The 26,457-nt window shown below is 42.9% G+C and overlaps 1 protein-coding gene across 1 annotated transcript; it reads right to left on the reverse strand.

Moving 5' to 3' along the window:
- Nucleotides 1-1,658: 1,658 nt before the first annotated feature.
- LOC122647373 lies at nucleotides 1,659-24,444 on the reverse strand. Its single transcript, XM_043840795.1, has 5 exons — nucleotides 24,363-24,444; nucleotides 23,985-24,269; nucleotides 23,706-23,883; nucleotides 18,929-18,981; nucleotides 1,659-1,948 (listed from the first exon to the last, which is right to left on the reverse strand). Exons 1-5 carry the CDS (start codon nucleotides 24,442-24,444, stop codon nucleotides 1,659-1,661), a joined length of 888 nt encoding a protein of 295 aa, XP_043696730.1.
- Nucleotides 24,445-26,457: the final 2,013 nt, after the last annotated feature.

Raw genomic sequence — 26,457 nt, forward strand, 5'->3', positions numbered from 1 at the left:
CGACAACTGATAATCGTGGTGCTTGGCGTATACGTTGTGAGTGGGTTTGGTCGTTTGGGCCTGTTATTATTATTGCATTATATATTATGTAATCATTATAATTAATAAGCATGTTTGCACATATTGCATACTCTTATATACAATTGTTATAATGTTGATCGGTAATGTTGTACCTTGATGGGTCTCGGTGCCGGTGGGTACCGTGCGGAACCCGAACACTATATACATTTATGAAGAAATTATGTTGAATGTCATGTTGAATCGTATGCGCCATGCCGTCTTGTAACGGGCACTAAACCGGATGAAAAGTTGATGCGCCCGGATTACCTCTCGGGACGATAGGACTTGCATGTAGTATATTGTGGCTAGGATTTCACACCCTTATGCTACGACCCTTACCAACAGGGGTTTAGGTGTTGGGTAATCAGTACACCGGATTCGTGGAGGTGGGAGAGGCCAGTCATGGTAGTATTGGTTATCAGGGGTCTGCCACTGAGTGGTCTTGGAGGCTTCGATCGGCGTAGGTCCCACGTGACAATTGAGGTTTCATTGTGGCGATAAGTTAAGTGACCCACAGTGTCTCCCGAGTTGTCACAGTAGCATATGCCATTGACTTAGTTGTTTGTTAGGTGGAAAAATGGACTTAACATGTGCATGCATCATTGGACTATGTGAATTGCGTGTTTGTGCATCCCCATCCCCTCACTGGCTCAGTGGAGCTAACCCCTCGTGCGCACACTTTTTAGATTATGATGCAGGTGACGGATATCTCGCGGGACTTGGAGTTCAGCCCTCGGGATACGATGAGATTGGTGAGGAGGAACCGGAGGCCGTGTTTGAGGAACATGGCGACGGGTGTCCTTGCGATGATTGTGCCTACGGGCCGTGAGGATATTCGGGACTTGATCCCTTTTGATTTACTTTTGAGGCTAAGGCCTATATTGAAACATTTACTGTTATACCATTTTGATAGTTATTAGATGGTCATTGGAAATGTAACTAATTACTGTATTTATCATCTAGCCTTTGAACATCTTGTAACTATTCGATTATACGCTTCCGCAATACTACTGATCCTTGGAATGTAATATTCCTCTTTTTCTGCATTCTAATATTATATTGTGTTAATATTGGTTATGACTGTGCGTTGGGACACTATGTCAGTGATCCGGACGGTTTAGTAGGATGACACGCGTCGTCCTAGTCACCCTTTATATGATATTATATTCCTTGTCTGGAATAGGGGCGTGACAGCGTGGTATCAGAGCGAGATGCTCTGCACCAGCCACAGTCTAGCGGATTTGTGATTTACTCTCCACAATAGGTTGCTAAGTTAAAAGCTTCCAACACTGCATAATTGGAATGTGTGTGAATGCTAGGGAGAAGACTAGTTTAGGGTGAAAGCCGAAGACAATAGCAAATGATAGGCACACAGTGGAAGGAAAGACATGTGTATATATTTATAGATATATTCCTTCGTTTCAGCTGTGAATACATTTTCCATAAGCCAAATGAGTGATTACAAAAAATTCAGCTGAACTGTAAACTTCAAATTCTTACAACCAAGAAAAAAAAAAAAAAAAAAAAAAAATTTTTACTACATGGTAAGACAAATAGCTAGGAGTCCATAGAGAGCATGGTGGCAATGGACAGGAGGTCTACTGCTCCATCTCATCATCACTGCTGGGCTCATCCTCTGTGCCCTCATCATGGAGGTAGGAGTGCAAGTCCTCCATTTGCTGCTCGAAGCTCTCCATGCGTCTGTCTGATGCATCGAGCCTAGTGTTCACTCCTTCAAACCCCTGAGCCATGCTGGTACTCATCTGGCCCAAAGCTGCAAGAATCCTATCGATGTCTGACCCACTAGGAGCAGTGCCGGATGAAGAGGCCGCATGCACAGCCGGTTGAGGAGGAGGCTCCTGTACCTGAGGCTCAGGCCCGTGGCCCTCTGCTGGGACCAATGGCTCCCCATCACTATATGCATCCATCGCAATTCGCATCCTCGCCACTGCATTACGATCTAGAGGTGGATCTTCGGTTAAGTCTTGATCCTCCTCACTCAAGTCAACTCCAAAATGCTGGAAAATAGTGGTGAGCAACCTCCCATAGGGTAAATCTAAGTTCTTCCTGGGATTTCGCCCCGCATGATCCATGGTCCGCATGATAATGTAGGGCAGGCAGATGGGAATGCCTTTGTAGAGGTGATAGGCCACATAGCCTACGAAGATGGAAGGCATGGTGCGGTGACCTGCTATAGGCACGATGTTGTGCTGCACAATCCGGCTCAATATCCTGGGAGAATTAGCAAAAGAAGTCTCAGGCACTTTCTTCTCGAATGCCCCACGTGTAAGCTCCCTGTATAATTCCCTGTATGCCTCTCTCCTGAGAAAGGAGTAGGGATTCTTCCATGGTGCGCAGTAGGTCTTCTCTCCCCAGATAGCTACATTGAGGATGCCTGCCAACTGTGCCCCTGTGAAGGATATGGTGACTCCCTTGACATAAGAGATGATCCGGTAATCTCGCGTGCCTAGGTTCTCGGTGTGCAGGTTGGCGTAGAAGTGACGAATGAGCTTGGGATAGAATGGCTCTGGAAGGTTGAGGAGGTTGGACCACCCCAGTGCTTCAAATCTCGGCCCTACTTTGTAGGCCTTGAGGTCTTCCAGTACTACATCTCTTCCCTCCAAGATACTCTTAAAGCGAAAGTGGTCTTGGTACATCTCTTGTTTCTCTAGGTCTTGGAACCATAGTGCATCCAAAGCAGCTGGGGCAGCCTGTTCGGCCCGTGCACGCCTTGTTCTAGGAGCCATTTACTTCCCTAACCTGCAACCAAAGAAGGCCAAGGATATAGAAACATATTAAGTCAATGCTTGGATATTAAGGCCTAAGCAGATATACAATGAAAAGAGACAAGGAATTAGAACCTAGACCTTGATTCCTACAACAGATTAACCAAATTACAGCAGGAAATGTACTAGGAAAATTTTGTTGTGAATGGTCTAAGGGGTTAGGGAAAAGGGGAATGCATGGCCAACATGTAGAAGCAATCATAGAGGATAAATGTACATGGCCACATTATGCTTGGAGAGCATTATATTATGCAAGCAATTAGTTCAAACAAAAATTGGACTGAATTGATAAGAAATATACTAAGAAAACCAAAGAGGAAATTTTCAGAATTTGGTTGGAAGTTGAATGGCATAGTAAACAATATACATACATGGCCATATTATACCTAGAACATGAAGTTTATACCAAATACCTAGTTCAAGCAATATATGGAGCTAACTTGTGGTAAATCATGCTTAGAACTTCAAAGAAAGGAAAATTCAGATATGGTACATGGATTTTAACTCATAGGGACAATTATTCATAGCCATGTTATGCTTGGGATTAAGCCCTCTTATGAAATGATAAATGCAAGCAAACAAGGGGTGCATTCGATCATGAGGCATGCTTGAAACTCTAAAAGAAAAAAAAAAAAAAAATTTCAGATGTGGTTCTTGGAGTTCAAATTGCAAGAAGTAAATAGGTAATGGCTTGAGACAACCCCAAATTACATACACCAAGCCTACCTACCAAAACCGAACTTGATATGGGCAAAAAAAAAAAAAAAAAAGAGATAGAATTTTCGGTTAGGGTTTTGGGATTTCTCCTAAATCCAACCCAAACCCATGGTGATGGTGCAAAATTGGGGTAAATGCCTCAACTAGGTTGCATATGATGGGAAACGAAGGAGGGATGGACAAAAATCCATCTATATAGCTAGGAGAAAACAAAAAAAAAAAACTCAAACCTAGTAAACCCGAAATGGGTTTTGGGGTTTCTCCATAAGAGAAGTCGAAGGGAGAAAGAGATAGATCGATAGAGAGGGAAGAGGTCATACCTGAACTCGATCGGATTCTGTGGAGGTGGGTTGGAGTGCCAAAAATCCACCTAGAAGGGAAATGGAGCAAGAACGAGTGCGGTTTTGGGTTCTCCAGAGCGTAGGGTGTGTTTAGAAATAGGAATTTGGGTTTTGAAAAAGAGTTTCGAGTTAGAAATTCTATTTTTGGGCCATGCGGTTTTACACTCGGGTGCAAAACTTTGAAACCGACTGTGAATCCGCGGTTTCCTGAGACCAAACTTTGGTCCTGTGAATCTCGGATTTACACTCGGATGCAGCCTAGTGAAACCGCACGTAAATCCGACCCGGCCAGAAAGGGTTTTTTGACCCTGTTTTGCTTAACCAACTTGTTTCTAATGCTTATTACCCTCATTATTGCTTGCCTTACCCCTCGTGTAACCTGTGTTTACCTTTGTAAATCGATTTTGATTGGTTTGCTTAATATTGCTATTGTGCCTATAACTGTGGGTGTTGACTGTAACCAGGTGTGAACCATGGTTAATACACGGTCAAATGCCAACCGTTCCCCTGCTAGGGAAGAAGCCGGTGAGGCTTCAAATACGGTTCTACCGGTAGCACCGCCAGTTAGTAATAATGCGGATGTCGCCGCGTTGTTGAGCAATAGGTTGCAATCCATGGAACGAGAGCATAGGGAGGCGCAACAAGAGCAGCGCCAATTTATGCAAAACATGACTGCTATGTTCCAAGACTTTGTTAGGGAAAGGCAGCCAGTGCCTCCTCCTGTGCAAGTCAATCCTCCCCCACCTGCCCCTGTGGGTTCTGCTGTACCTAGTGTTCCTCTGGCTCAAGCTACTGCCGGAATTCCTTTGACACAAGAGGTGCCAGCACCTACTCTACCTCCCACTTCAGTGGCTCCTCCAGTCCAAGCGGTGGCTCCGGCTTGGGTGGATGCTGCTAGGCTATCGGAAAGATTTCAGAAACATCGTCCTCCAACCTTCTACAAGATGGCCCATGATTCCTTTTTCCCGGCAACATTTATAAGGGATCTTGAGAGGATCTTTGAAGTGATACAGTGCAATGACACGGACAAGATCCGGTGTGCTACCTACCAGCTCCGGGGTGATTCTGATGCGTGGTGGCTCTCCTCTAAAGACCATTTTTGGGCAACTCACCCAGAGGCAACTTGGGCTCAATTCAAGGAAGTCTTCTTCAAAAATTTCTTCCCTCAGAACTTCCGTGATAGGAAGGAGTCTGAGTTTATGAGCTTCTTTCAAGGATCCAAATCGGTCCTTGAGTACCAGCAAGCTTTTGAGGAGCTATTTTACTTCGCCCCGGTACACATGAAGGCCGAGAATGTGAAGGCTAGGAAGTTTGAGAAGGGGCTTAGACCTAGCATTAGTACTTCTGTGGTGCTACACAAGTACCCTACTTATCTTTGCGAGACGGTCCAGGCCGCTAAGGTGATTGAGGACCAACAGAGAGAGAATTACGGGGCCATTCGGCTGGTAAAAGGCCCATGACCTCTCATGAACCTAGGGGATCCACAAAATTCCAAAAGAGAGGATCCTACACTACTGCTTTTTCGGTCCAGTCCCGGAGGTCAGATGCAGTGCAAGCGCCCAGGCCTACATCAACTCCTCACTATAGTTCCCAGACTCTTATATGTTACAATTGCAAGGAGTCCGGGCATATGGTTCGAGACTGTCCTCATCCTCGGATGATAGGACCTCCAGGTGCAGCTACACAAAAGGCACCCCAAGCCAAGGCAGTTGTGCGTTCTCTTCTTCCTGCTCCGGCCCATAGATCTCAAGGTCGGGTGTATTCTGTGACAAATGAAGAGGCCCAGGCCGATCCCAGTGTTATTACAGGTAATGCACTCTACTCTTAAGATGTGCATATTAATAGCTTTTGTTTCTATGATTGGTTGTCTGTTGCTTGTCAGGTGTCGTTCTTGTTTGCTCTTAGCCTGCTTATGCTTTATTTGATTCGGGGGCATCACACTCTTTTGTGTCCCCTAGTTTTGCTAAGAAGATGTCCATTGAACCAAAGCTAATGGCCCAGAAATTGATAGTCAATACACCAACGGGTAGCAAGGTTGAACTTGACTCGGTTTATGATCCTTGCCCGGTATGTGTGGGTGGTCACGGACTCGAAGCAAGCTTGGTACTGCTGAATATGAAAGACTTTGATGTGATTTTGGGAATGGATTGACTATCAACTCACAAAGCCAGTCTAATCTGTTCAGAGAGGAAGGTTCTATTCAAACCAGCTGAAGGTGAAGAGTTTGTGTTTATGGGTACTAGGCGGGAGAGACCCAAGAAGGTTATCATCTCTGCCCTCCAAGTACAGAAGTTGTTGGCAGAGGGATGTCAGTGTTATCTAGCATCTGTGATAGACACTGAAGCCAAAGGCAGGCCTTTGAAAGAGTTGTACGTGGTGAGAGACTTTCCAGATGTCTTTCCTGAGGATCTAACGCGGTTGCCACCAGATCGCGAGACAGAGTTCATGATAGATCTGATTCCTGGTGCAGCCCCAGTGTCCAAGGCACCTTACAGGATGGCCCCAACTGAGTTAAAGGAGCTACAAGAGCAGTTGAATGACCTGTTGAAGAAGGGTTTCATTAGACCCAGTGTATCTCCTTGGGGAGCACCTGTGTTGTTTGTGAAAAAGAAGGACGGTAGTATGCGTCTGTGCATTGACTACCGTGAGCTCAACAAACTGACAATCAAGAACCGGTATCCTTTGCCTAGGATCGATGACCTATTCGATCAACTACAGGGTGCTAAGGTGTTCTCGAAAATTGATCTCCTGGTCAGGGTACCATCAGTTGAAGATCAGAAATGGTGATATCAGCAAGACAGCATTCAGATCTCGCTATGGTCATTATGAGTTCTTGGTCATGTCCTTCGGGCTGACCAATGCCCCGGCCGCCTTTATGGAGTTGATGAACCGGGTGTTCCACGATGTTCTAGACAAGTATGTCATTGTCTTCATTGATGACATCTTGGTCTATTCCAAGAGCGAGGAGGAGCATGCAGACCATCTCCGCCTAGTATTGCAATGCCTAAGGGAGAAGCGGTTGTACGCCAAATTCAGTAAGTGTGAGTTTTGGCTACAACAGTGGCATTTGGGACACCTTGTTTCGGTAAGGGTATAGAGGTTGACCCTGGCAAGGTAAAGTCGATGAGTTGATAGGCGATACCCAAGAATGTGGCAGACATTCGTAGTTTCCTGGGACTAGCTGGCTATTACAGGAGATTTATTGAGAACTTCTCAAGGCTCTCCGCTCCTATGACACGACTGACCCGAAAGGGAGTGAAGTTCGAGTGGTCTGATAGCTGTGAAAAGAGCTTCCAAGAGCTCAAGCAGAGGCTGATTTTCGCTCCAGTACTTACCATTCCTAATGGTACTGGAGGGATGGTAGTCTACAGTGATGCATCTAAAATGGGCTTGGGTTGTGTTCTAATGCAAGATGGGAAGGTAGTGGCCTATGCTTCTCGGCAATTGAAGGACTATGAGAAGAATTACCCGACCCATGATTTGGAGCTTGCCGCTGTGGTTTTCGCTCTGAAGATCTGGAGACATTATTTATATGGTGAGAAGAGCGAAATATACAGTGATCACAAGAGCCTCAAATACTTCTTTACACAGAAGGAGCTCAATATGAGGCAGCGACGGTGGTTGGAGTTGTTAAAAGATTATGATTGTACCATCCATTACCACCCAGGCAAGGCAAATGTAGTAGCGGATGCGCTGAGCCAAAAATCTCAGTCCTTGTCACTGGCATCATTAGCAGCCAGTGAGAAACTCATTGAGGAAGCTAGAAGGATGGACCTGGAATTACTGGTTGATGGTGTTACCTTATCTCTATCAGCTTTATCAGTACAATCCACACTGGTAGGGCGAATTCAATCAGCCCAGGCTTCTGATGAGGAGATTCAAAAGGTTATTGAGGCTATCAAGGGGGACACGCAGCGGGAACTGGATTTTACGTTAATAGAGAGTGGTGTTCTCATGTTCAGACAACGGCTATGTGTTCCTAGTAACCCTCAGTTGAGGAAGGAAGTGTTAGCTGAGGCCCATGACTCTCCCTATTCTATTCATCCAGGTAGTACAAAGATGTATAGAGATCTAAGGAATATTCTGGTGGAGTGGAATGAAGAGGGATGTGGCTGAGTATGTGGCAAAATGTCTTACTTGTCGGAGGTGAAGGCGGACGACAGCGACCTCATGGCCTCTTACGTCATTGCCTGTCCGAGTGGAAGTGGGAGCATGTTACCATGGATTTTGTCACCGGGTTGCCCCGCACGCCTAGAGGTGTCGATACCATATGGGTTGTCGTTGACAGATTGACAAAGACGGCTCACTTCATCCCCATGAAGATTACCTATTCGATGGACAAGCTGGCTCGCTTGTACATTGATAATGTAGTTCGTCTACACGGAGTTCCTGTCAGCATCATCTCCGATCGGGATCCCAGATTTACATCTAAGTTCTGGGGGGGTTTTCAGAAGGCAATGGGTACACTGTTGAGTTTTAGTACAGCCTTCCACCCTCAAACCGACGGACAGTCGGAGAGGACTATTCAGACATTGGAAGATATGCTCCGAGCTTGTGCCATTGATATGCAGGGCAGCTGGGACGAGCATCTCTCACTTATTGAGTTTGCTTACAATAACAGTTACCAGGCTACTATAGGCATGGCACCGTTTGAGGCTCAGTATGGGAAGAAGTGTCGGACACCGTTATATTGGGACAAAGTAGGTGAACGGCGTATTCTTGGACCCGAGTTGATTCAGGCAACATGCGAGAAGGTGGACTTGATTTGTGAGCGGATCAAGGCGGCTCAGTCCAGGCAGAAGGGTTATGCAGACTTGAGGCGGAAAGACCTTGAGTTCACTATTGGCAATAAAGTGTTCCTTAAGGTATCACCCTCCAAAGGGGTGATGCGTTTCAGCAAGAAGGGCAAGCTGAGTCCGAGATTTATAAGGCCTTTTGAGATCCTTGCACGGGTTGGACCGGTGGCATATCGGTTAGCACTCCCTCCATCTTTAGAAGGTATGCACGACGTCTTCCACGTGTCCATGTTGAGGAAGTATGTCCATGATCCAAGCCATGTATTGACGCATGAACCACCAGAACTTACGGCCGACATGTCCTATAAAGAGCTGCCTGAAAAGATTTTGGACAGCAAGGTTGTTCATCTTCGCAACCGGCCCATTCATTATGTGAAGATAAAATGGCGCAACCATCCAGAAGAGGAAGCTTCTTGGGAGGCAGAGGTAGAGATGCGGGCGAAATACCCTTTTCTTGCCTATCTACAAGGTACGTCAAATTTTGAGGACGAAATTTCTTATAAGGTGGGGGGATGTTATACCCGTTCAGGGATATAATTAAATATCATTTCTTCTCGTGACGTGTAGATATCGCTGCCATGTATTTGGTGACTGTTCTCCATGATGGTCAAACCTAGCTACAAAATGTTGACCACAAGACGGGTTTGCTGTGGAGGAAAGATTCCTCAACCGCCGTGGGGAAAGTTCGTTGACGGCGACTTCATCGACTACCCTCCAAGTACCAGCCCGGGAAGCGAGGAGTTCAGGAGAGAGCATCCTGGACCATCACCTCAGTTGGATAATTCGTTCGGTGATGAGCTTAGCATTGCCGTGGCGAAGCTGTTCGGGGTCATGGGTAATAAACCATGACAGGGGAAAAGTAAGTTCTAGCCTCAAGACTTATTAATTATTCTTCCCTTGGTAACCTCGAAGTGCGGGTCCGGGCTTGAACCGCTCGAGCTATTTCATGAGAGAAGGGAATAATTTAAGTTCGGGTCCCACGTACCTTTAGGAAGTACATTGGGGACTTATACCCATCTCTTATGAACCCATCTAAGAATGGGCTTTTCCCTAATTAAGGTTGTGGGCAGGCCCATTTAACCTATTGACCCAATGATGGGTTATTCCATCCACTTACCCACATAGGACTAATGGGTTGACCCATTAGGCCTCATGACCCATTTGTCTAGAGGTACCCAAATACCCATTTATTATAAATGAGTCCATGAGGGAGAGAGAGAACATTACTTCTCCTTCATCATTCTCTTCTACCCTAAATCGTGGAGGAGAGAAAGAGGAGAGAAAGAGGAAGAGGAAGGTGAAGAGGCTTGGAGGAAGGTGGAGACCCCATCTCTTGGGCCACAAATCGTGGAGCTCTCTCATCTTGGGGGTAGGTAAGCTATTGAAGCTTCTTCCTTCTTCTATTTTGGATTTTAAAAGGGGTTGGGTAATGGGAGAGATTGACCTAGATCTCTCTTGGAACCTAGGGAGTCGATGGAGCATTAAAGCCCAAGCTATGGTGGAGTTATTTCACTCCATTATGAGCTCTAATGTAAGGGTTCTCATTGCCATTTGAGAGATTTAAGGTTGGACCCTAATGAGCTTAGGATGGAGTTTCCTAGAAGTTCTTATGCTTTAAAACCACTTGAAAATGGGGTCCTTGGAGGGGAATCCTTCGGATTTTGGACCTGAAGGTGTGAGGGTTTACATGTGGTTTCAGACCTGCAAGAAACCACCCTGAAATTACCTTCCCGAGAAGGCCCCTGTGAAGGTCGGATTTACACTCGGTTTCAGTTTTCTGAAACCACATCTGCATCCGACCTTGACTAAAATTGTCCTGAGCCCCTGTGAAGCTCGGATTTACACTCGGTTTCAATTTTCTGAAACCACATCTGCATCCGACCTTGACTAAAATTGTCCTGAGCCCCTGTGAAGCTCGGATTTACACTCGGTTTCAGTTTTCTGAAACCACATCTGCATCCGACCTTGACTAAAACTGTCCCGAACCCTCGGTTTCCTAGGATTTATATGTGGTTGCAGAATTTGGGCATGAAACCACTCCTGCAACCACTTTGTTTCTGAAACCTTATACTAAGTGATTATGGGAGACCTTTTGGGAATCCTTTCCCTTTGCTCGTTTAACCTTATTTCACTCTTTGTATAGGTTAATATATTCATTTTTGTGGCTTATTGCTTGATCGAGGCGACAACTGATAATCGTGGTGCTTGGCGTATTCGTTGTGAGTGGGTTTGGTCGTTTGGGCCTGTTATTATTATTGCATTATATATTATGTAATCATTATAATTAATAAGCATGTTTGCGCATATTGCATACTCTTATATACAATTGTTATAATGTTGATCGGTAATGTTGTACCTTGATGGGTCTTGGTGCCGGTGGGTACCGGTGCCAGAACCCCGAACACTATATACATTTATGAAGAAATTATGTTGAATGTCATGTTGAACTGTATGCGCCGTGCCGTGCTGGTAACCGGGCACTAAACCAGATGAAAAGTTGATGCGCCCGGATTACCTCTCGGGACGATAGGACTTGCATGTAGTATATTGTGGCTAGGATTTCACACCCTTATGCTACGACCCTTACCAACAGGGGTTTAGGTGTTGGGTAATCGACACCGGATTACGTGGAGGTGGGAGAGGCCATCATGGTAGTATTGGTTATCGGGGTCCGCCACGAGTGGTCTTGGAGGCTTCGATCGGCGTAGGTCCCACGTGACAATTGAGGTTTCATTGTGGCGATAAGTTAAGTGACCCACAGTGTCTCCCGAGTTGTCACAGTAGCATATGCCATTGACTTAGTTGTTTGTTAGGTGGAAAAATGGACTTAACATGTGCATGCATCATTGGACTATGTGAATTGCGTGTTTGTGCATCCCCATCCCCTCACTGGCTCAGTGGAGCTAACCCCTCGTGCGCACACTTTTTAGATTATGATGCAGGTAACGGATATCTCGTGGGACTTGGAGTTCAGCCCTCGTGATACGATGAGATTGGTGAGGAGGAACCGGAGGCCGTGTTTGAGGAACATGGCGACGGGTGTCCTTGCGATGATTGTGCCTACGAGCCGTGAGGATATTCGGGACTTGATCCCTTTTGATTTACTTTTGAGGCTAAGGCCTATATTGAAACATTTACTGTTATACCATTTTGATAGTTATTAGATGGTCATTGAAAATGTAACTAATTACTGTATTTATCATCTAGCCTTTGAACATCTTGTAACTATTCGATTATACGCTTCCGCAATACTACTGATCCTTGGAATGTAATATTCCTCTTTTTCTGCATTCTAATATTATATTGTGTTAATATTGGTTATGACTGTGCGTTGGGACACTATGTCAGTGATCCGGGCGGTTTAGTAGGATGACACGCGTCGTCCTAGTCACCCTTTATATGATATTATATTCCTTGTCTGGAATAGGGGCGTGACATTTCATCTGCGCCCTTCTTCCTCTTGAAGATCCATTTGCATCCAATTGGTTTGACGCCAATTGGTGCATCGACTAGAGTCCAGACCTTATTGGAATGCATCGAATCGATTTCAGAGCGCATTGCCTCTAGCCACCTAGTGGCATCAACATCCTTTAGAGCCTCAGAGTATGTCATCGGATGATCATCTGATTCAACCGATACCATGTGAAACTCTTCCATTGTTTCCTCTTTGGTTAGAAGAGTTAGCCTGGTGGGTGGTCTAATAGTCCTCCCACTACGTCGAGGTTCCTCAGGTATTGGTATTTCAGCGGGTATGTCAATTGGTCTCACTTCTAGAAGTGACATTTCTGAGCCATCTGATAGCTCTTTAATGACTACTGGTTCGGACCTCTGGGTCATCATTTCTTCCTCCAAAAATGTGACGTGTTTACTTATAATGACCTTTTGGTCAACCGGGTCATTGAAATAATAACCTATTGTGCCTTTGGGGTAGCCTAAGAAATAGCATCTTGAAGTCCTAGACTCCAACTTGTCTGTCTGTTGCTTTCATACATATGCTATGCAACCCCATACCCTAAGGTGTTGAATACTAGGCTTGCGTCCCTTCCACAACTCAAAGGGTGTCTTGGCTACAGACTTGGATGGAACCCTATCCAAGATATATATCGTTGTTTCTAAAGCATACCCCCAGAAAGAGAGAGGCAGCTCACTATAAGTGAGCATCGTTTGGACCATATCCAATAGAGTCCAATAGCGTCGTTCGGGTACATCATTTTGTTGTGGTGTACCTAGATTAGTTAGTTGACTAACTAACCCCTATGATATGAGATATCCTTTAAATTCATCCGATAGATACTCCCCTCCACGATCTGATCGTAAGGACTTGATGCGCTTATCGAGCTGTCTTTCGACCTCGGCTTGGAATTCTTTGAATTTATCAAAGGCCTCCGATTTTCTACGCATCAAGTATATGTATCCATATCTAGAGTAATCATCAGTGAATGTGATAAAGTACTTATACCCATACCTTGCTTGTATGTTTTTGGGTCCGCACACGTTAATGTGTATCAACTCCAATAGATCTGTTGCTCTAGCACCTTTATTGCTAAAGGGTTTCTTGATCATTTTGCCCTGAAGGCATGACTCACAGGTGGGGAATGGTTCCACCCTCAGACTCTCTAAGGGCCCATCCCTCACCAATCTACTGATTCGGTCCAAGTTAATGTGACCTAATCTTAGATGCCATAGGTATGTTGAGTTCAGTGGAGCTGCTTTCCGTTTCAAATCAACATTTGAAACAACATTCGTTCTAATAGGGCAATCTAGAAAATACAAACCACTTTGCATATAACCGAATGCCACAAAGGAATTATTAAAATGAATAATCAACTTAGAATTAAAGGAAAAACTATATCCGTCCAAAACAAGTTTTAAAACTGAAATTATCTTCCTCGTGAAAGAGGGTACATAATAGTAATCCTTTAAAACTAAACTAGCAAAACTAAAATTTAAAATAAAAGTTCCCACAGCCATTGCCATGGTCTCAGCTCCAGTGCCCATCTAAAGATGCACCTCATTTCTTTCCAGGTTCCTTGTCTCCTTAAACCCCTACAAATCATTGCAAATGTGAACAGTTGATCCACTATCCACCAACCAAGAATTGGTCGGTTCAAAAGACAAATTAGACTCACAAAGAACGTAAACATCACATGTACCTTCTTTAGCAGCCTCTGTTTCATCTGGCTTCTTGTCTTTCACAGTAGCTAGGTAAGCACGACAGTTTCTTTTCTAGTGACCCTCCTTCGTACAATAGAAGCACTTGCCTTTGTCTTTATTGCCAGACTTCTCACCCTTGGTTTTCAGGGTTTTACCCTTACTTCCCTTTTTCTTCTTCTTCCCACTTGAAGAAGGCTTTGCCTCAGTTGCATTGACCTCAATCTTGTCCTTTTTTAAGGATGCCTCAGCCTCTACCAGTGCATTAGCAAGCTCGGTGAGCTCCATCTCCTTGTCAGACATCTTGTAGGACATCGTAAAGGGTGCATAGGCAGTGGTGAGTGACGTTAAGATCACATCAGTCTTGTACCGCAAGCTGAAATCAGTCCCCATGGACTCCAGTTTTTCAAACAGATTGATCATTTTCGTTACATGATCCATCACTGGAGTCCCCTGGGACATCTTGGCATATGGATCTGACTCACCGTATCAGAATGAGCGTGTGTCAGCTGCCTGTTGAACAATTCAGCAAGCTTATCCATCTTACCCCCAGCAGTGCGTATATCCTTGATCGAGTCCAGAATTGACTTTTCCAACGATCCTAGGATATAAAGTGATGCCTTGGAATCCCTCATGAGGAAATCCTGCATCTCTTCATTTGCCTCAAAATCATTTTGGTCAGGTGGAGGAATTTGTTCATCTAGAACTGTAAACAGTCCTTCAGCAGTCAGGAGCAACTTAATGCTTCGGTACCAATCAACATAGTTTGTACCATTAAGTTTGTATTCACTAATAAGTGTTAACAAGTTCGAATTAACAGCAGCCATCGTATAATTATCTACACATGTACTAGTAAAATCCACATGCTAATTAACAACCATTGAAAATAATAAATTGAGCACACACACATCAATGGTCTTTCATGATTTGGGTTTCTCTCATAACCCAAAAGATGAATTGGATACCTACAACCCTTGCATGCATAACTTACCCTGTCGGGAGTCATTATACACACCATGGTAGTATGAACTAAGCTGTCCGCCTCATGGGCTTCCAATATTTTTGGCCACCTGGGTGTCATGTTCAGATCCTGTCGGCTGACATATACCCAAGTCATGTACTATTGCATTAGTTAGAATCGTGGAATCATGAAAGATGGCATACTGTCGCGGTGCACTCCCACTATCCATACCCTAACATATCTAAATAGAGGGAAATATAGATAAATGTGTAACAGACGGCCTAGCAATGTCCTGTCGGCGTATACGGGGTCATGTCACACACTTTCTACATTTATCTTCAATAGGAGGCCATGGACATGTCTACCGATTAAGACTAGTCCATACCGTACATGTATTACAATCAAAGAAGGATTAATCAACTCTCACATACATGGATGGATTTAAACATACATAATTAATCAACATTAATTAATAGTGATTATGGGATGGCGGCATTTTTATTTAGAAGCAATTTAAGAAACCCTCCCAAATAAAAATAAACTAATAATATGGGTGCATCAACCATGCCATGGATGCCACGCCTCGATCATCTCCTCCGCCCGATCACGTCTTCAAAGTAGGTGACCTGCATCTCCATTAGCTTTGAGCGCCACATGTGGATCACCATCAACATGCCCTGGGAGTCCTAACTCTTCTAAAATTACAATGGAAACCTAGGAAAAATTCTATACACTTTTCTTTCCATAATAATAAAGAAACCCCGCATGGAGAAACCAACCCACCATTTGGGCTACCTATGGGGTGGAGTACATTTGTTTATAAAAAAGATAGGGGGAGAGAGAGAAAGAAAGAGAAGCATCACATCCACCCATAACCCCATGTATCACATACATAAACAATCCATCCATTTATTAGAATGCCATTCCCATAATCACAACATAATATAATTTCATGCATGGACATTAAAGCAAGTAAACCAAAATTAACATGGATTCCTTCAATTATTGAACCACCACATCACATGTGATAACATGTATCCAAGCCCATGAAATTAAAATCGCATTTCAATTACAAGTGGGTAAAGGGGGAATCCCTTCACCCATCATCATCCTGCAAAAACAAAACAAAATAAATAAAATAAAATTCTGTTTTGAAAAAAGAATCCTCCTTTTCCTTTTTTTTTTTTGTTTTTTTTTTTTAGAAACTGGAGGGGAATCAAAGGGGGTGCATGCAGCCCACATGCGCAGGCTGCAGGCACTCCTTGTGCAGCCCGCAAGCCCAAGGCCCACAGGTAGCAGCCCATGGCCAAGCCCGCAGGCCTGCTGCCCGTAGGCTTGCTGCCCACGGACAGCAGCCTATAGGCTACAGCCCACAGGCAGCAGCCCCATGCGTGGGCTGCGCGCTCCCCCCCCCCCCCTCACATATGAAACATGATTAAAAATTTAAATTAAAAATTAGTAATCACAACCTAATTGGATACATGCTTCACTATTGGAATAAATAAAACAAACCAAATCCATCATCACATGGGTAGGTTGTTACACTAACAACCTTTTAACCACCCATGTGCGTATGGGAAGGTTGTTACAACAACCATAATTTAACCACCCATGTGCCAACTTGCATCCCACTCATGATACTTACATTAACCATTAATTATTCAATATTCATGGGTAGGAAAGGTGGCTCTGATATCACACTGTTGGTCAAACAACGGTCCAGGGATCAAACCATGGCTCCCTAGGGAAACCAATTATAAACCAATTAGGGTTTTGCACGTCCTGGGATATCCCATGGTGTCCCATGGGTGCCCCATTTAATTTTTAGGGCTTCCCATGGGCGAGTCGCCCATGGGAACCCTGGTGCATCCCTGTTAGGGTTTCTCCTTTCCTATTGCGTCCCATAAAATTAATTATCGCAATAGGGACGGAGAAATTCATCTCAAGTCCATCACATGACAAGAGGGATCCATCCCTGACTCGAATACGCAACGGAAATTAATCGATTCGAGTTTCTTTTGCATCCCATAAATATTAAACAATTAAAACAGAAGGAATTAATCAAGAACTGCTAACCTGGTGAGCCTCAAGTGTTGCTCCTCCAATAGACAGTGGTTCTTCCTCCAGTGAGCGTTCCAAGCAAACAGATCTGAACCTCCAATGGTGCTACCAAGGTTCTACACGCCAATCCTAAATGCCCTCAAACTCCTCAGCACAGATCTAGGGTTTCACAAACCCTAACTCTCAAACATTGGTGAGAGAAGCAAGAAGAAGAAGAGAGATCACAAGAGCGAGAGAGAGTGACCAAAACACAGGAGAGAGGGGGCCAGGCCGAAACGCATAACACTTTTTTTTTCCCTCCTACGTTTTATGGTCCTTATATATAGATGAGGGTTTAATTAAAACCCTGATGGATTGCTTTAATCCCAGTGAGAGTTTGTCTCTCTCTCTCTCTCTCTCTCTCTCTCTCTCTCTCTCTCTCTCTTGTTTGGCAGTTCTGTTTAAACTCAAAGTGCTTCAAAGGTGAATAAGCAGAATCTAATAGGGAAAGTATTAACTAGATTCTTTATTTAATTATTAATGGATAATTACAATTAGCATCAAATCCATTAATTAAATAAAGAGCCCATTAACTTAGATAATTCCAAATAACTCCCTATATGATAACTATTATCATATACAATCCCCCCACTAATCAACACCATCATTATGGAATCTAGGGCATGTACACATGTACTGCCAAACCCCAATCCATAGTACATGTCCATATACGAGCGTCTGTGCATCTGATCGGGTCCCGCAAAACTCGATTAAACACTTTATTTAAAATAACTATAAATAATGTATCATGTTATGTAAAATAGGTTTTTGCAAAACCATTTCTAAAACGGCATTAGGTCCATATTCTGATCCGACTACACACAGACAATCTCTATCTTGGTGTTCCTCAATCGGGCAATGGTGACCGTGTTGGATAACTCCTTCACTCACAAAGTGTTCTCGCATTCCCAGAACACCGACTTTGACTTGCTTGAGTCTCGGTCATTGATGAACCAAAGAATGCGATCACACTTTGCAGTGACAGGGTTCCCTCACGTATAGGGTGTCGGTGACACATGTCTATCCCTTCCTACAACTTGCAATAATACATGAGGGAATCGACAAAGTAGATTCTTTGCCAATGCACACATCAAACATGTGAGCACTCGCATTCGTATCCTGACATCGCATGTCTAGGCATACCCAATGCGACGACCATATGATAAGGGTGCCCAACCCAAACCCTAGTCGTGACTACCATTTTAAGTAAAACTTACGGACATATAATGCTCAAAAAGTTTGTATCGCATGTGATAATATTAAACTAAAATGTATAAATGTTCAATACAAAGATGAACCGGATTGAACTGAATCGAACCGGGTTTAATGGACAAACACTTGTCCAACATCGGGTTCATCACTGAAGTCGGGTGAGAGTGCAACAAAAGAGGCAAATGGGTTAAACTTATGAAACTCAACAATTTGCCGTTGGATGGTCTCCTGTCCCCGTGGCAATATCTGTGGGGGGTGCTAGACGCTCCAGTTCCCGCCACAGCAGGACAGGAGCCAAATCCGTACGTGGAGAGCACCTGCTATTTCTCACCAAGGATTAGGCTCTTAAATAAGTGTTGACCGAATCAATACCGTTGGATTTTCCAAACTTGAGATCACTTGGATTTACAGCAACAAAGCACTTGAACTTATTATCAAAAAAAAAAAAAAAAAGAAGCACTTGAACGTCCAATCTACATTGCATCTTGATCTAATTTGCATTGCATTTGAAACCCTCTGCCACGTGTCACATAAATTCTGCATTGCATTTTGATCCAAAAATCATTGTATTTTGAATGAATAGACTAAAACTATGTGGATGTTGTAGAAACCCTTTCTGCCTCTGGTAACAGTGCTGGTTTCAATGCTAATTAAGAACGATCTCAATCCTCAAGCATGGAATTGCTGCTTTTGACTCTACAACCGATGCCACCGAGGAGTTTGTCAAGTTCAATTCTCAGGCACTCATAGTGAATCACTCGGGCAGATCGGTAATGGATATGCCCCTATGCTTGATTGCCATACCTTTCTCATTGCTGTTAAGTTCATTGAGATCCTCACCAAGATTGACATGCGATCTGGTAAAGAGTTTGAGAAAGAGTGTAAGATCTTGGAAAAATGGTGATGAGGGTTTCATGAAGATGATTGCAACCAAGCCCATTATCGTTGAAACCTTCTCTGAATAACCATCACTTGGGCGCGTGAGACATGCATCAGATTCTTGCCGTTAGTGTTATTAAGAGTGAGCGTAAACTCCCTCAACTGCAACAATCTGTTCGCCATATTCGATGTCGCTCCATGATTGAATTGTCATTGGAAGCCCATTGGATGCCCGGACTTGACGTGGTCACTGGTCGTCGTAGTATCCTCTCCATCGATCCAATCGAATTATTTTCTACTTTTCTCTCTTCCATCTTCGCAAGTTTTTTAGTTAGTTCAGATTGGTTTCCGCTTAGAACGAATGGTCAACGAACCAAACTCAACGAAAAATGGGTATATTTCTGCAAGGGTAAAGGGACCCTGGAGAACTAGAATCGCGAGACTCGACAGAGTAAAGGGACCTTCGCTTCGAATCTTTTCGGCGGCAACAAAACTGATCAGAATAGGTAGAGAGTCCGGTGAGAACCTTTCTCTTTTGTTTTCAGCATCAGGGTTTTTTTTCCCCTCACCGATCTAATCCAATGCAGGAGAAGTTTGTTATCTGCCAGCTTCATGATGCGGCTATAATAAGGATTATTTTATGAGGAGTCGTGCCTCTTCTCTTAAGAGAGAAATAGACAGAAAATAGAGATATATTCACCATTCTGTTCCACGTAAGCCTATTTTAAAAGGCTTATAAGACCCAACTCCTACGCGGTTATAACTGCAACCCACGATTGTAAGTTGCGCAAGTATCTAAATTTAGTTCTTCTTTAAGGAGTAAGCACGCCCAGGGTGTTGCCAGTAGTTGGTTGTGCCCCACACATCCCTAGTCACGCACCTAAATTTGTGCGGTAAACTCAGCCGCTGGATCCCCCTTACAGCAATCTGAGCGATGGGCTCCCTGTAGACGATCCTGATCCTAAGTATCTCCATAACATCAACAATCCACCATGGCTTTACCGGCCACAGCGGCAATAACGGTAAGGCGATCAGAATCAGTTACTCTCGGATAGACCGAGGCGAAGCATTAGCAGATCAATTTGGTGCCGTTCAGCCACCGCCACAATCACCCTTCAATCGGGTAAACATGGCCCTTTGAATTCAAAAGTTGTGAGCCGTAATAGAACAATCCTTATTACCCTCCAATAAAATCCCAAAAACCCGTTGGCTTTTTGCAAAACAAACACAGAAAAATCCACTACCATAAGAGATTCCAAACAGTAGTGTCCTTCACATGGCTGTTTTGATCTCCTAATAGATTAAGGAAAGAAATCAACCAATGGGAAAAGAGCTTATCAATCGTTGGACTTCCAAGGTCAAAATTTACTCATAAGTGTGCCTCATGGCTGGACTTAACTCCTCTCAGGTTCCTTGCCGGGTCAGGTTCGTAGGTTCCTTTTATAGGGGATTGGAAATGACGACCTCACCCCCTGTCCGAACACACTACCCGGGTGGGGTGAGGTCATCATTTCCGCCCTCCCTATGAGAGGAACCTACGAACCTGACCGGGCAGGGAACCTGAGAGGAGAAAAATTCCTCATTGGCTACGTCAAAAGACCGTTTCTCTATGTTTTCGAAAACAGAAAATAGTAGGACTTTCCATTTTGATTCGTCGCTAAGAACAACGTCAAATGCCTCATTGCTTGGGTCTGCGCAGACTTCTTGGCAAGATTTGCCCCTAGTTTGCCTGATTCAGGATTGAGTTCCTTCATCGACATATCGTCACTGAGTTGTAGGATTTGCCCCTGGAGAACACCTACATTGCCCCTAGTTGATGATGGCCAACAAGGGTCTGATTATTGGCCGAAAATAGACTGTCGGCCATTGAAAATACCAACAGCAAGGCCGGTACATAAGCTGGGCCCCTTGATGATGGGTTACAACTTCTCAGTGCTCATTTATAATGGGATTTGTCCATGATTGAGCACCTTTTTAATGCCTGATTCAGGATTGGATTCCCTTCATCGACATTTATTCTTCTTGGCAATAAGGTTCGATTTTGGATGGTGTCCCACCTAGCGTGCCAAAAATGTTTCCACTAAATTCAGCATTGACGACGTGAATTAAAGATGCCACAAAATGAATTAAACCAAAGAGTGGGTTCTACCAATGCCTTGGTAATCCAAGGACTTTTCAAAAAGAAATGCAAAGATTGCAATGCCAAGAACAAGAAAAAAAAAGCAATCAAATTAATTTTTTCTCCAGATACATCTTTGGTAAAATGAAGAGCTGCAGTGATCTTCAATTTGACTTGGAAGGATGAATCATTGCATCTGATAGTACTATTGGAGAGTAATCCCAACAGGTTCTTTTAAGGAAAAGAACAGAAACCATTTACAACTAAGAATAAAAGAAAATAAAAGATAAAAGTAAAGACTTGTTTGTTTGATTTGTGAATCTCTTCTTCATCGCCAGCATCACTTATATAGTTGTTACTGGCAATCCCTTGTAGTTATTAAGTAGTTAAGTAACTACCCATTTTTATCAGTTGTAACTTTCACATCCCATTTTGAATTTGAATTTGAACATCTTTAGGTGATTACATAATTGTCCATAACCTCCTACACCACCTTCCTACTCTGTTGTTCAAATCCAAAAAAAGAACCCATTCCATGGCACGTGCAATGCACAACCTTTAAGTATGCATGGTGTTTCGGTTAAGGACCAAAAATAGAGTGTGAAAATAGGGTGTAAACACAACCAGATTCGCTTGTGTGCGCCCCTCCACATGTAGGTCAGCCCGTGCGCTTACTTGCACTGTGCACTCCTGGCCGTCCAATTAGGGATTAAAATCCTCTCCAAACTTGGGTGATCAGATAAACTCTTAAATTTGGATATGATATTAGTTTTTAAAATTTTGTCGAACAAATCTAGATACCCATTCTTGCCCTCTCTTGTCCCTTGGTGAATGGGATCCCATTCACCCAGGGTAGAGGCGGTAAAGAGAAGGTGATTTTCCATTATTTGAAATAGTTTTCCTTAGTTTAAACACTTATCAAACCCCACAGTGGAGGGAGCCTTGCGTACTAAGTATGCCTATTTTTTAAGATAATATTACTTAGCCTTCTAAAATTGGGCCTGCAGTAGGTTAAACTGGCCAACACAGACTGAGACATTAGTTTGGCAGTCTTATCTAGATCTTAATTCACTCTTTTATTGGATGTCCAAACTGTGGCACTGCACAATTTTAAACAATATATTTAATAAAAAATAAAAAAAATAAAAAATTTAAACTCTAGATTGAGGGTGCGTTTGGTAACGTTCTGAACGGCGTTCAGAACAGTTCTTTTGTTCTAAAAGAACAAAGAAACATCAAAAAGCGTTTGGCTATGCGGTTCATTTTTTCATTCTTTTAGAATGAACTGGAAGTTTTGAGCACCAAAAGAACGTTCTTTACAGACCGTCTCAGAGACGGTCTGCAAAGAACAAGAACGACTCGCGACTGACAAAACCCGTGATTTTTCTAGACGAATCTCGAAACTCATCTCTCGCTCTGCTAGCACCAAGTTTGGAGATGACGAAGGAAGGGCTCCTCGCTTTGCAACCCTAGGTGAGATCTCTCACTCTCTGTCACTCTCTCTCCTTCTCTATCTCTCGCATGCTCTGCCTCCCTTGGGCATTGTTTCCCTCTCTCTGTTTCTCTCTCTCCCTCTATATCTCTCGCACTCTTTGCACCTCTCTCTCGCTCTTTCCCTCTTTCTATCTCTCTCTCTCCTTCTCATACTCTCCCTCACTGTCTCTGTGTCATTTTTTGGCTCTTTCCCTCTCTCTGTCTCTCTCTCTCTCCTCTCATACTCTCCCTCACTGACTCTGTGTCATTTTTGGCTCTTTCCCTCTCTCTGTCTCTCTCTCTCTCCTCTCCCTCTCACCGTCTCTGTGTGGATATTTCTGTGAAGATTGATCCAATCAGTTTCCTATTTTGTCTCAGGAAGTGGATCAACACCCTACAACCGAAAAGGTATGGATTAGCACTCCTTTGATACATCTTTTGTCTTAGGTTAATATTATATCTCAGATCTAAAACTCAAAACGGCAAGTGCTCTTCTATGTGTAGTTTGGTTGCATAAATTGCTTGAATGTGTTTCCTTTTTTTTTTTCAATGAACTCGTGGTAGAGAGTGGAGACTGTTTCAATAGATTTTGGAGGAAAATTTGGTTGCATAAATTCTCAAGCTAGTAGTTCTTTCTTTAACCACATCGTTCAGTGCACCTTTCTTCTCCGCATCCAATAATATGGCATTGGAGGAAAATTTGGTTGCATAAATTCCTGTTTTAGTTCTCCAGATTCTAGTCCAATCTCTTGGATGAAGAGAGAGTTCAAACCCTCTAAGATTTTGGTTGCAGGATCAGAATGTATTGCTTCTACCATCCTTAATTTCTTGCTTACTTAGGAAGGCCAAAGAGCTCCTGGGGAAGACAATTGTGAGAGATAGCTCCCCAAGCTTATTACAGTGTGTCATTTGGGAACCTAGAGTCAGATAATTAGGGTTTTTTTTTTTTAAATTTTTAGCAGTCAATCCTTAGATTTTTGTGTCCAAACTATCTATTATTCCTATGAATCTGACTGTAATTCCATTTCAATTCATCATTTGTTTAAGCCATAAAACATTCAGAAAAAAAAAAAAAAGCAATCCACAACTGAGTTTTTATGATGGGCATACCTGATCTTCCTCTGATTTGGGTTTTGAACTGGAATTAGTTGACTTTCGATTCCACATTGCTTCAAAGCTCTCTCTTTAATGGAAGGTGTTGAAGCAGGGCTTGGACTACTTGAGCTGAATTCAGGTGGAGTACTTTGAGTACCCGCATCTATAGTATTCATATTCTCTATTTTCTTGTCTACATTCAAAACCACCAAAAAGTATTTTCAGCAACTCAATAGAATAAAGCTCATAGACAAGAAAGGAAGAAAAAACATAAGAAAATGAAGCAATTTAGACCTTGATTTGGAAATTTAGTTTCATCTTCATGTGTTATAGCAGGCTTGGTTTGAGCTAGGCGAGCATGGTAAGAGTAAACAAGAGGTCCAGACACAGTAAATCTGCTTGTTAAAGTAGGAAAGGATCTTCCACTTAGAGTTTTGGTGGACAAACACTCCATTGGAAACTCTCCTGAAAGTGGGTTATAGATATACTTCTCTGCTTCACTCCACTTAGAATTCAGAGCAAAACCATTAGGTGACAAGCATTCCCTACCATAACCATATCCTGATCTTGCCTGCAAAGCTACCCAAAAAAAAAAAAAAAAAATCCACAGCTGTTTCATCATCAAAAACTTAAAAAGCATTATAAGAATTACAATTCTAAGTCCAAAATTACCTTTGAGAGCACTTGTGAATGAATAAGTGGATGGGTCAATCTCATTTGAGAAGAAAATTTGGAGAAAGTGAAAAAGAAGCATTGAAGCCAAACCATATAATACATTAGGAAGTCCTCTTTCTCTCTCTCTCTTATTTATTTGTTGTAAGAAGATATTCTGTCGTAAGTTGCCATTTTGATGCTAATTAGTTTACAAGACATGGCTACCTGGTCATCTGGTTAATTTTCATCATATTTAAATTCTTAGTTCATTATTTGCTAATCGACAGACCTGTTTTGGTGGGATGGGCTTCGTTTGGTTATTTTGGTATACTATAGGTACATCGTAGCATATAATTTATGGTTGAGTGTTGGTGTTTCACTTGATGGTATATTCTGCATGATGGAAAAACAGGTCTAAAATTGATTGAAATCTACATAAAAGTGGTGTTGCTGTCTGATTAGGAAATAGTATGTTGATAAACAAAGTCAGATTCCAATCCAATAGGCAGAACTGCATATGGACACAACCAGCAAAGTAAACTGGTGATATCTCCCAAACAAGAAATCTGATTGGATTCCAACACTATTTACTTCAGATCTGTCCATCAGATTTGAGCCAAAATTTGGGAAACCATTCTTCTCCATATAATTGACCTTCGACTAGCTTTTGTGCCAATTTTAATGGCATCTTTGAAATTTGACATCTTTTTATACTTACTTTGGTTATGTTAATGAGATATTTTAATTTTATGCTAAGGTTGGTAAGAGAAAAAGATTTTACAAGTCTTTTTTTTGGTATAATTGACAAAGAACTGATATTATTGTAATTAATATCAAATAGGGAAGAACAGATTTTACCAAACACCATTTTCGTTCTGAACAACATTCTTGAGAATGTTACCAAACGGTCATTTTCGGTCTCAGAACGTCGTTCTAGACCAAGAACGTAAAAGAACGTTTCTAGTCAAGAACGAACGTTCTTTGTTCAAACCGTTACCAAGCGCAGCCTAAGCGTCTGCTGAACTTGACCCTTTAAAACACTAGATTTTACCCCCCAAAAAAAATTAAATTAAACACTAGATTGCCCGTATGCCCCTTCAACTTAAGGATTGTATCCTTGCACCAAAACCACTATTCTTTGGATCCAAATCTTCTAGACGACATAGCAAGGGTGCTAATTGCCTCCTCCGAATATTGTATTCTTTTAGTATGCCTGGCCGTTTTCGTCTCCACCTCTGCCATCCTAGATGCCAGTTTGGCAATATTGGACTCCATGTTTGCCATCTTGGTCGTCTGCATCTCTGCCATCTTAGACGCTGGTTTGGCAATATTGGACTCCATCTCCGCCATCTTGGTCGCCTCCATCTCTGCCATCTTAGACGCTAGTTTGGCAATATTGGACTCCATCTTCGCCATCTTGCTCGTCTACTTCTCCACCATCGTCAGCATCTTAGCCGGTTTTGTTGTTTCCTCCTCCACATTCGCCAACTTAGCAACTACACTCGCCGTCTCCATCTTCGTCACCTCTGCCAAATCCTTTAGAGCCTCCACAACCAACTTTGAAGCTTCCAGCGCCGCCTTTACCACCTCAGCAACCGCTGTCTTCACCGTCTCAGCATAATCCGTCTTCACAACAAAGTTAAACTCAATCTGATTCGACCTCAATGACACTTCTACTGTTTCTGCAGGGGTTTTTGGTGTTTCCAATGCTGGTTTTGCAGCCTCTGCCGCCGAAGTTGAAGGCATCTTCTCAAAATAGATAATTTGAAGATGAATCCGAAGCTGTATACGAAAGCTTCTATTCAGATGACTCTTTATATCTCAATAAGATTACATCACCTCTATATATAATTGATATAGAGTTATACAAAGGTAAGAACTCTATGGTGAGCAACTAGAGCAACTAGAGAGGTTTAGATAGAGTGGAACATTATCACGTGTGAACTAGGATAGAATCTGGTAACTATTTTGGTGGAGCTTAATCTTCAGCCGTTGATCTTTGATAGAGTTTGATATGCAATGAACTTTATCTTAAGATAAATGATAAGGGTTGTTGAGATGTTGGTGGAGAAAAGGCAGCCTTGGTCATTCACAAGATAATTGGATAGTAGAT

The sequence above is a fragment of the Telopea speciosissima genome, unplaced genomic scaffold (assembly GCF_018873765.1).
Source record: "Telopea speciosissima isolate NSW1024214 ecotype Mountain lineage unplaced genomic scaffold, Tspe_v1 Tspe_v1.0036, whole genome shotgun sequence".
NCBI classification, from domain to species: Eukaryota; Viridiplantae; Streptophyta; class Magnoliopsida; order Proteales; family Proteaceae; genus Telopea; species Telopea speciosissima.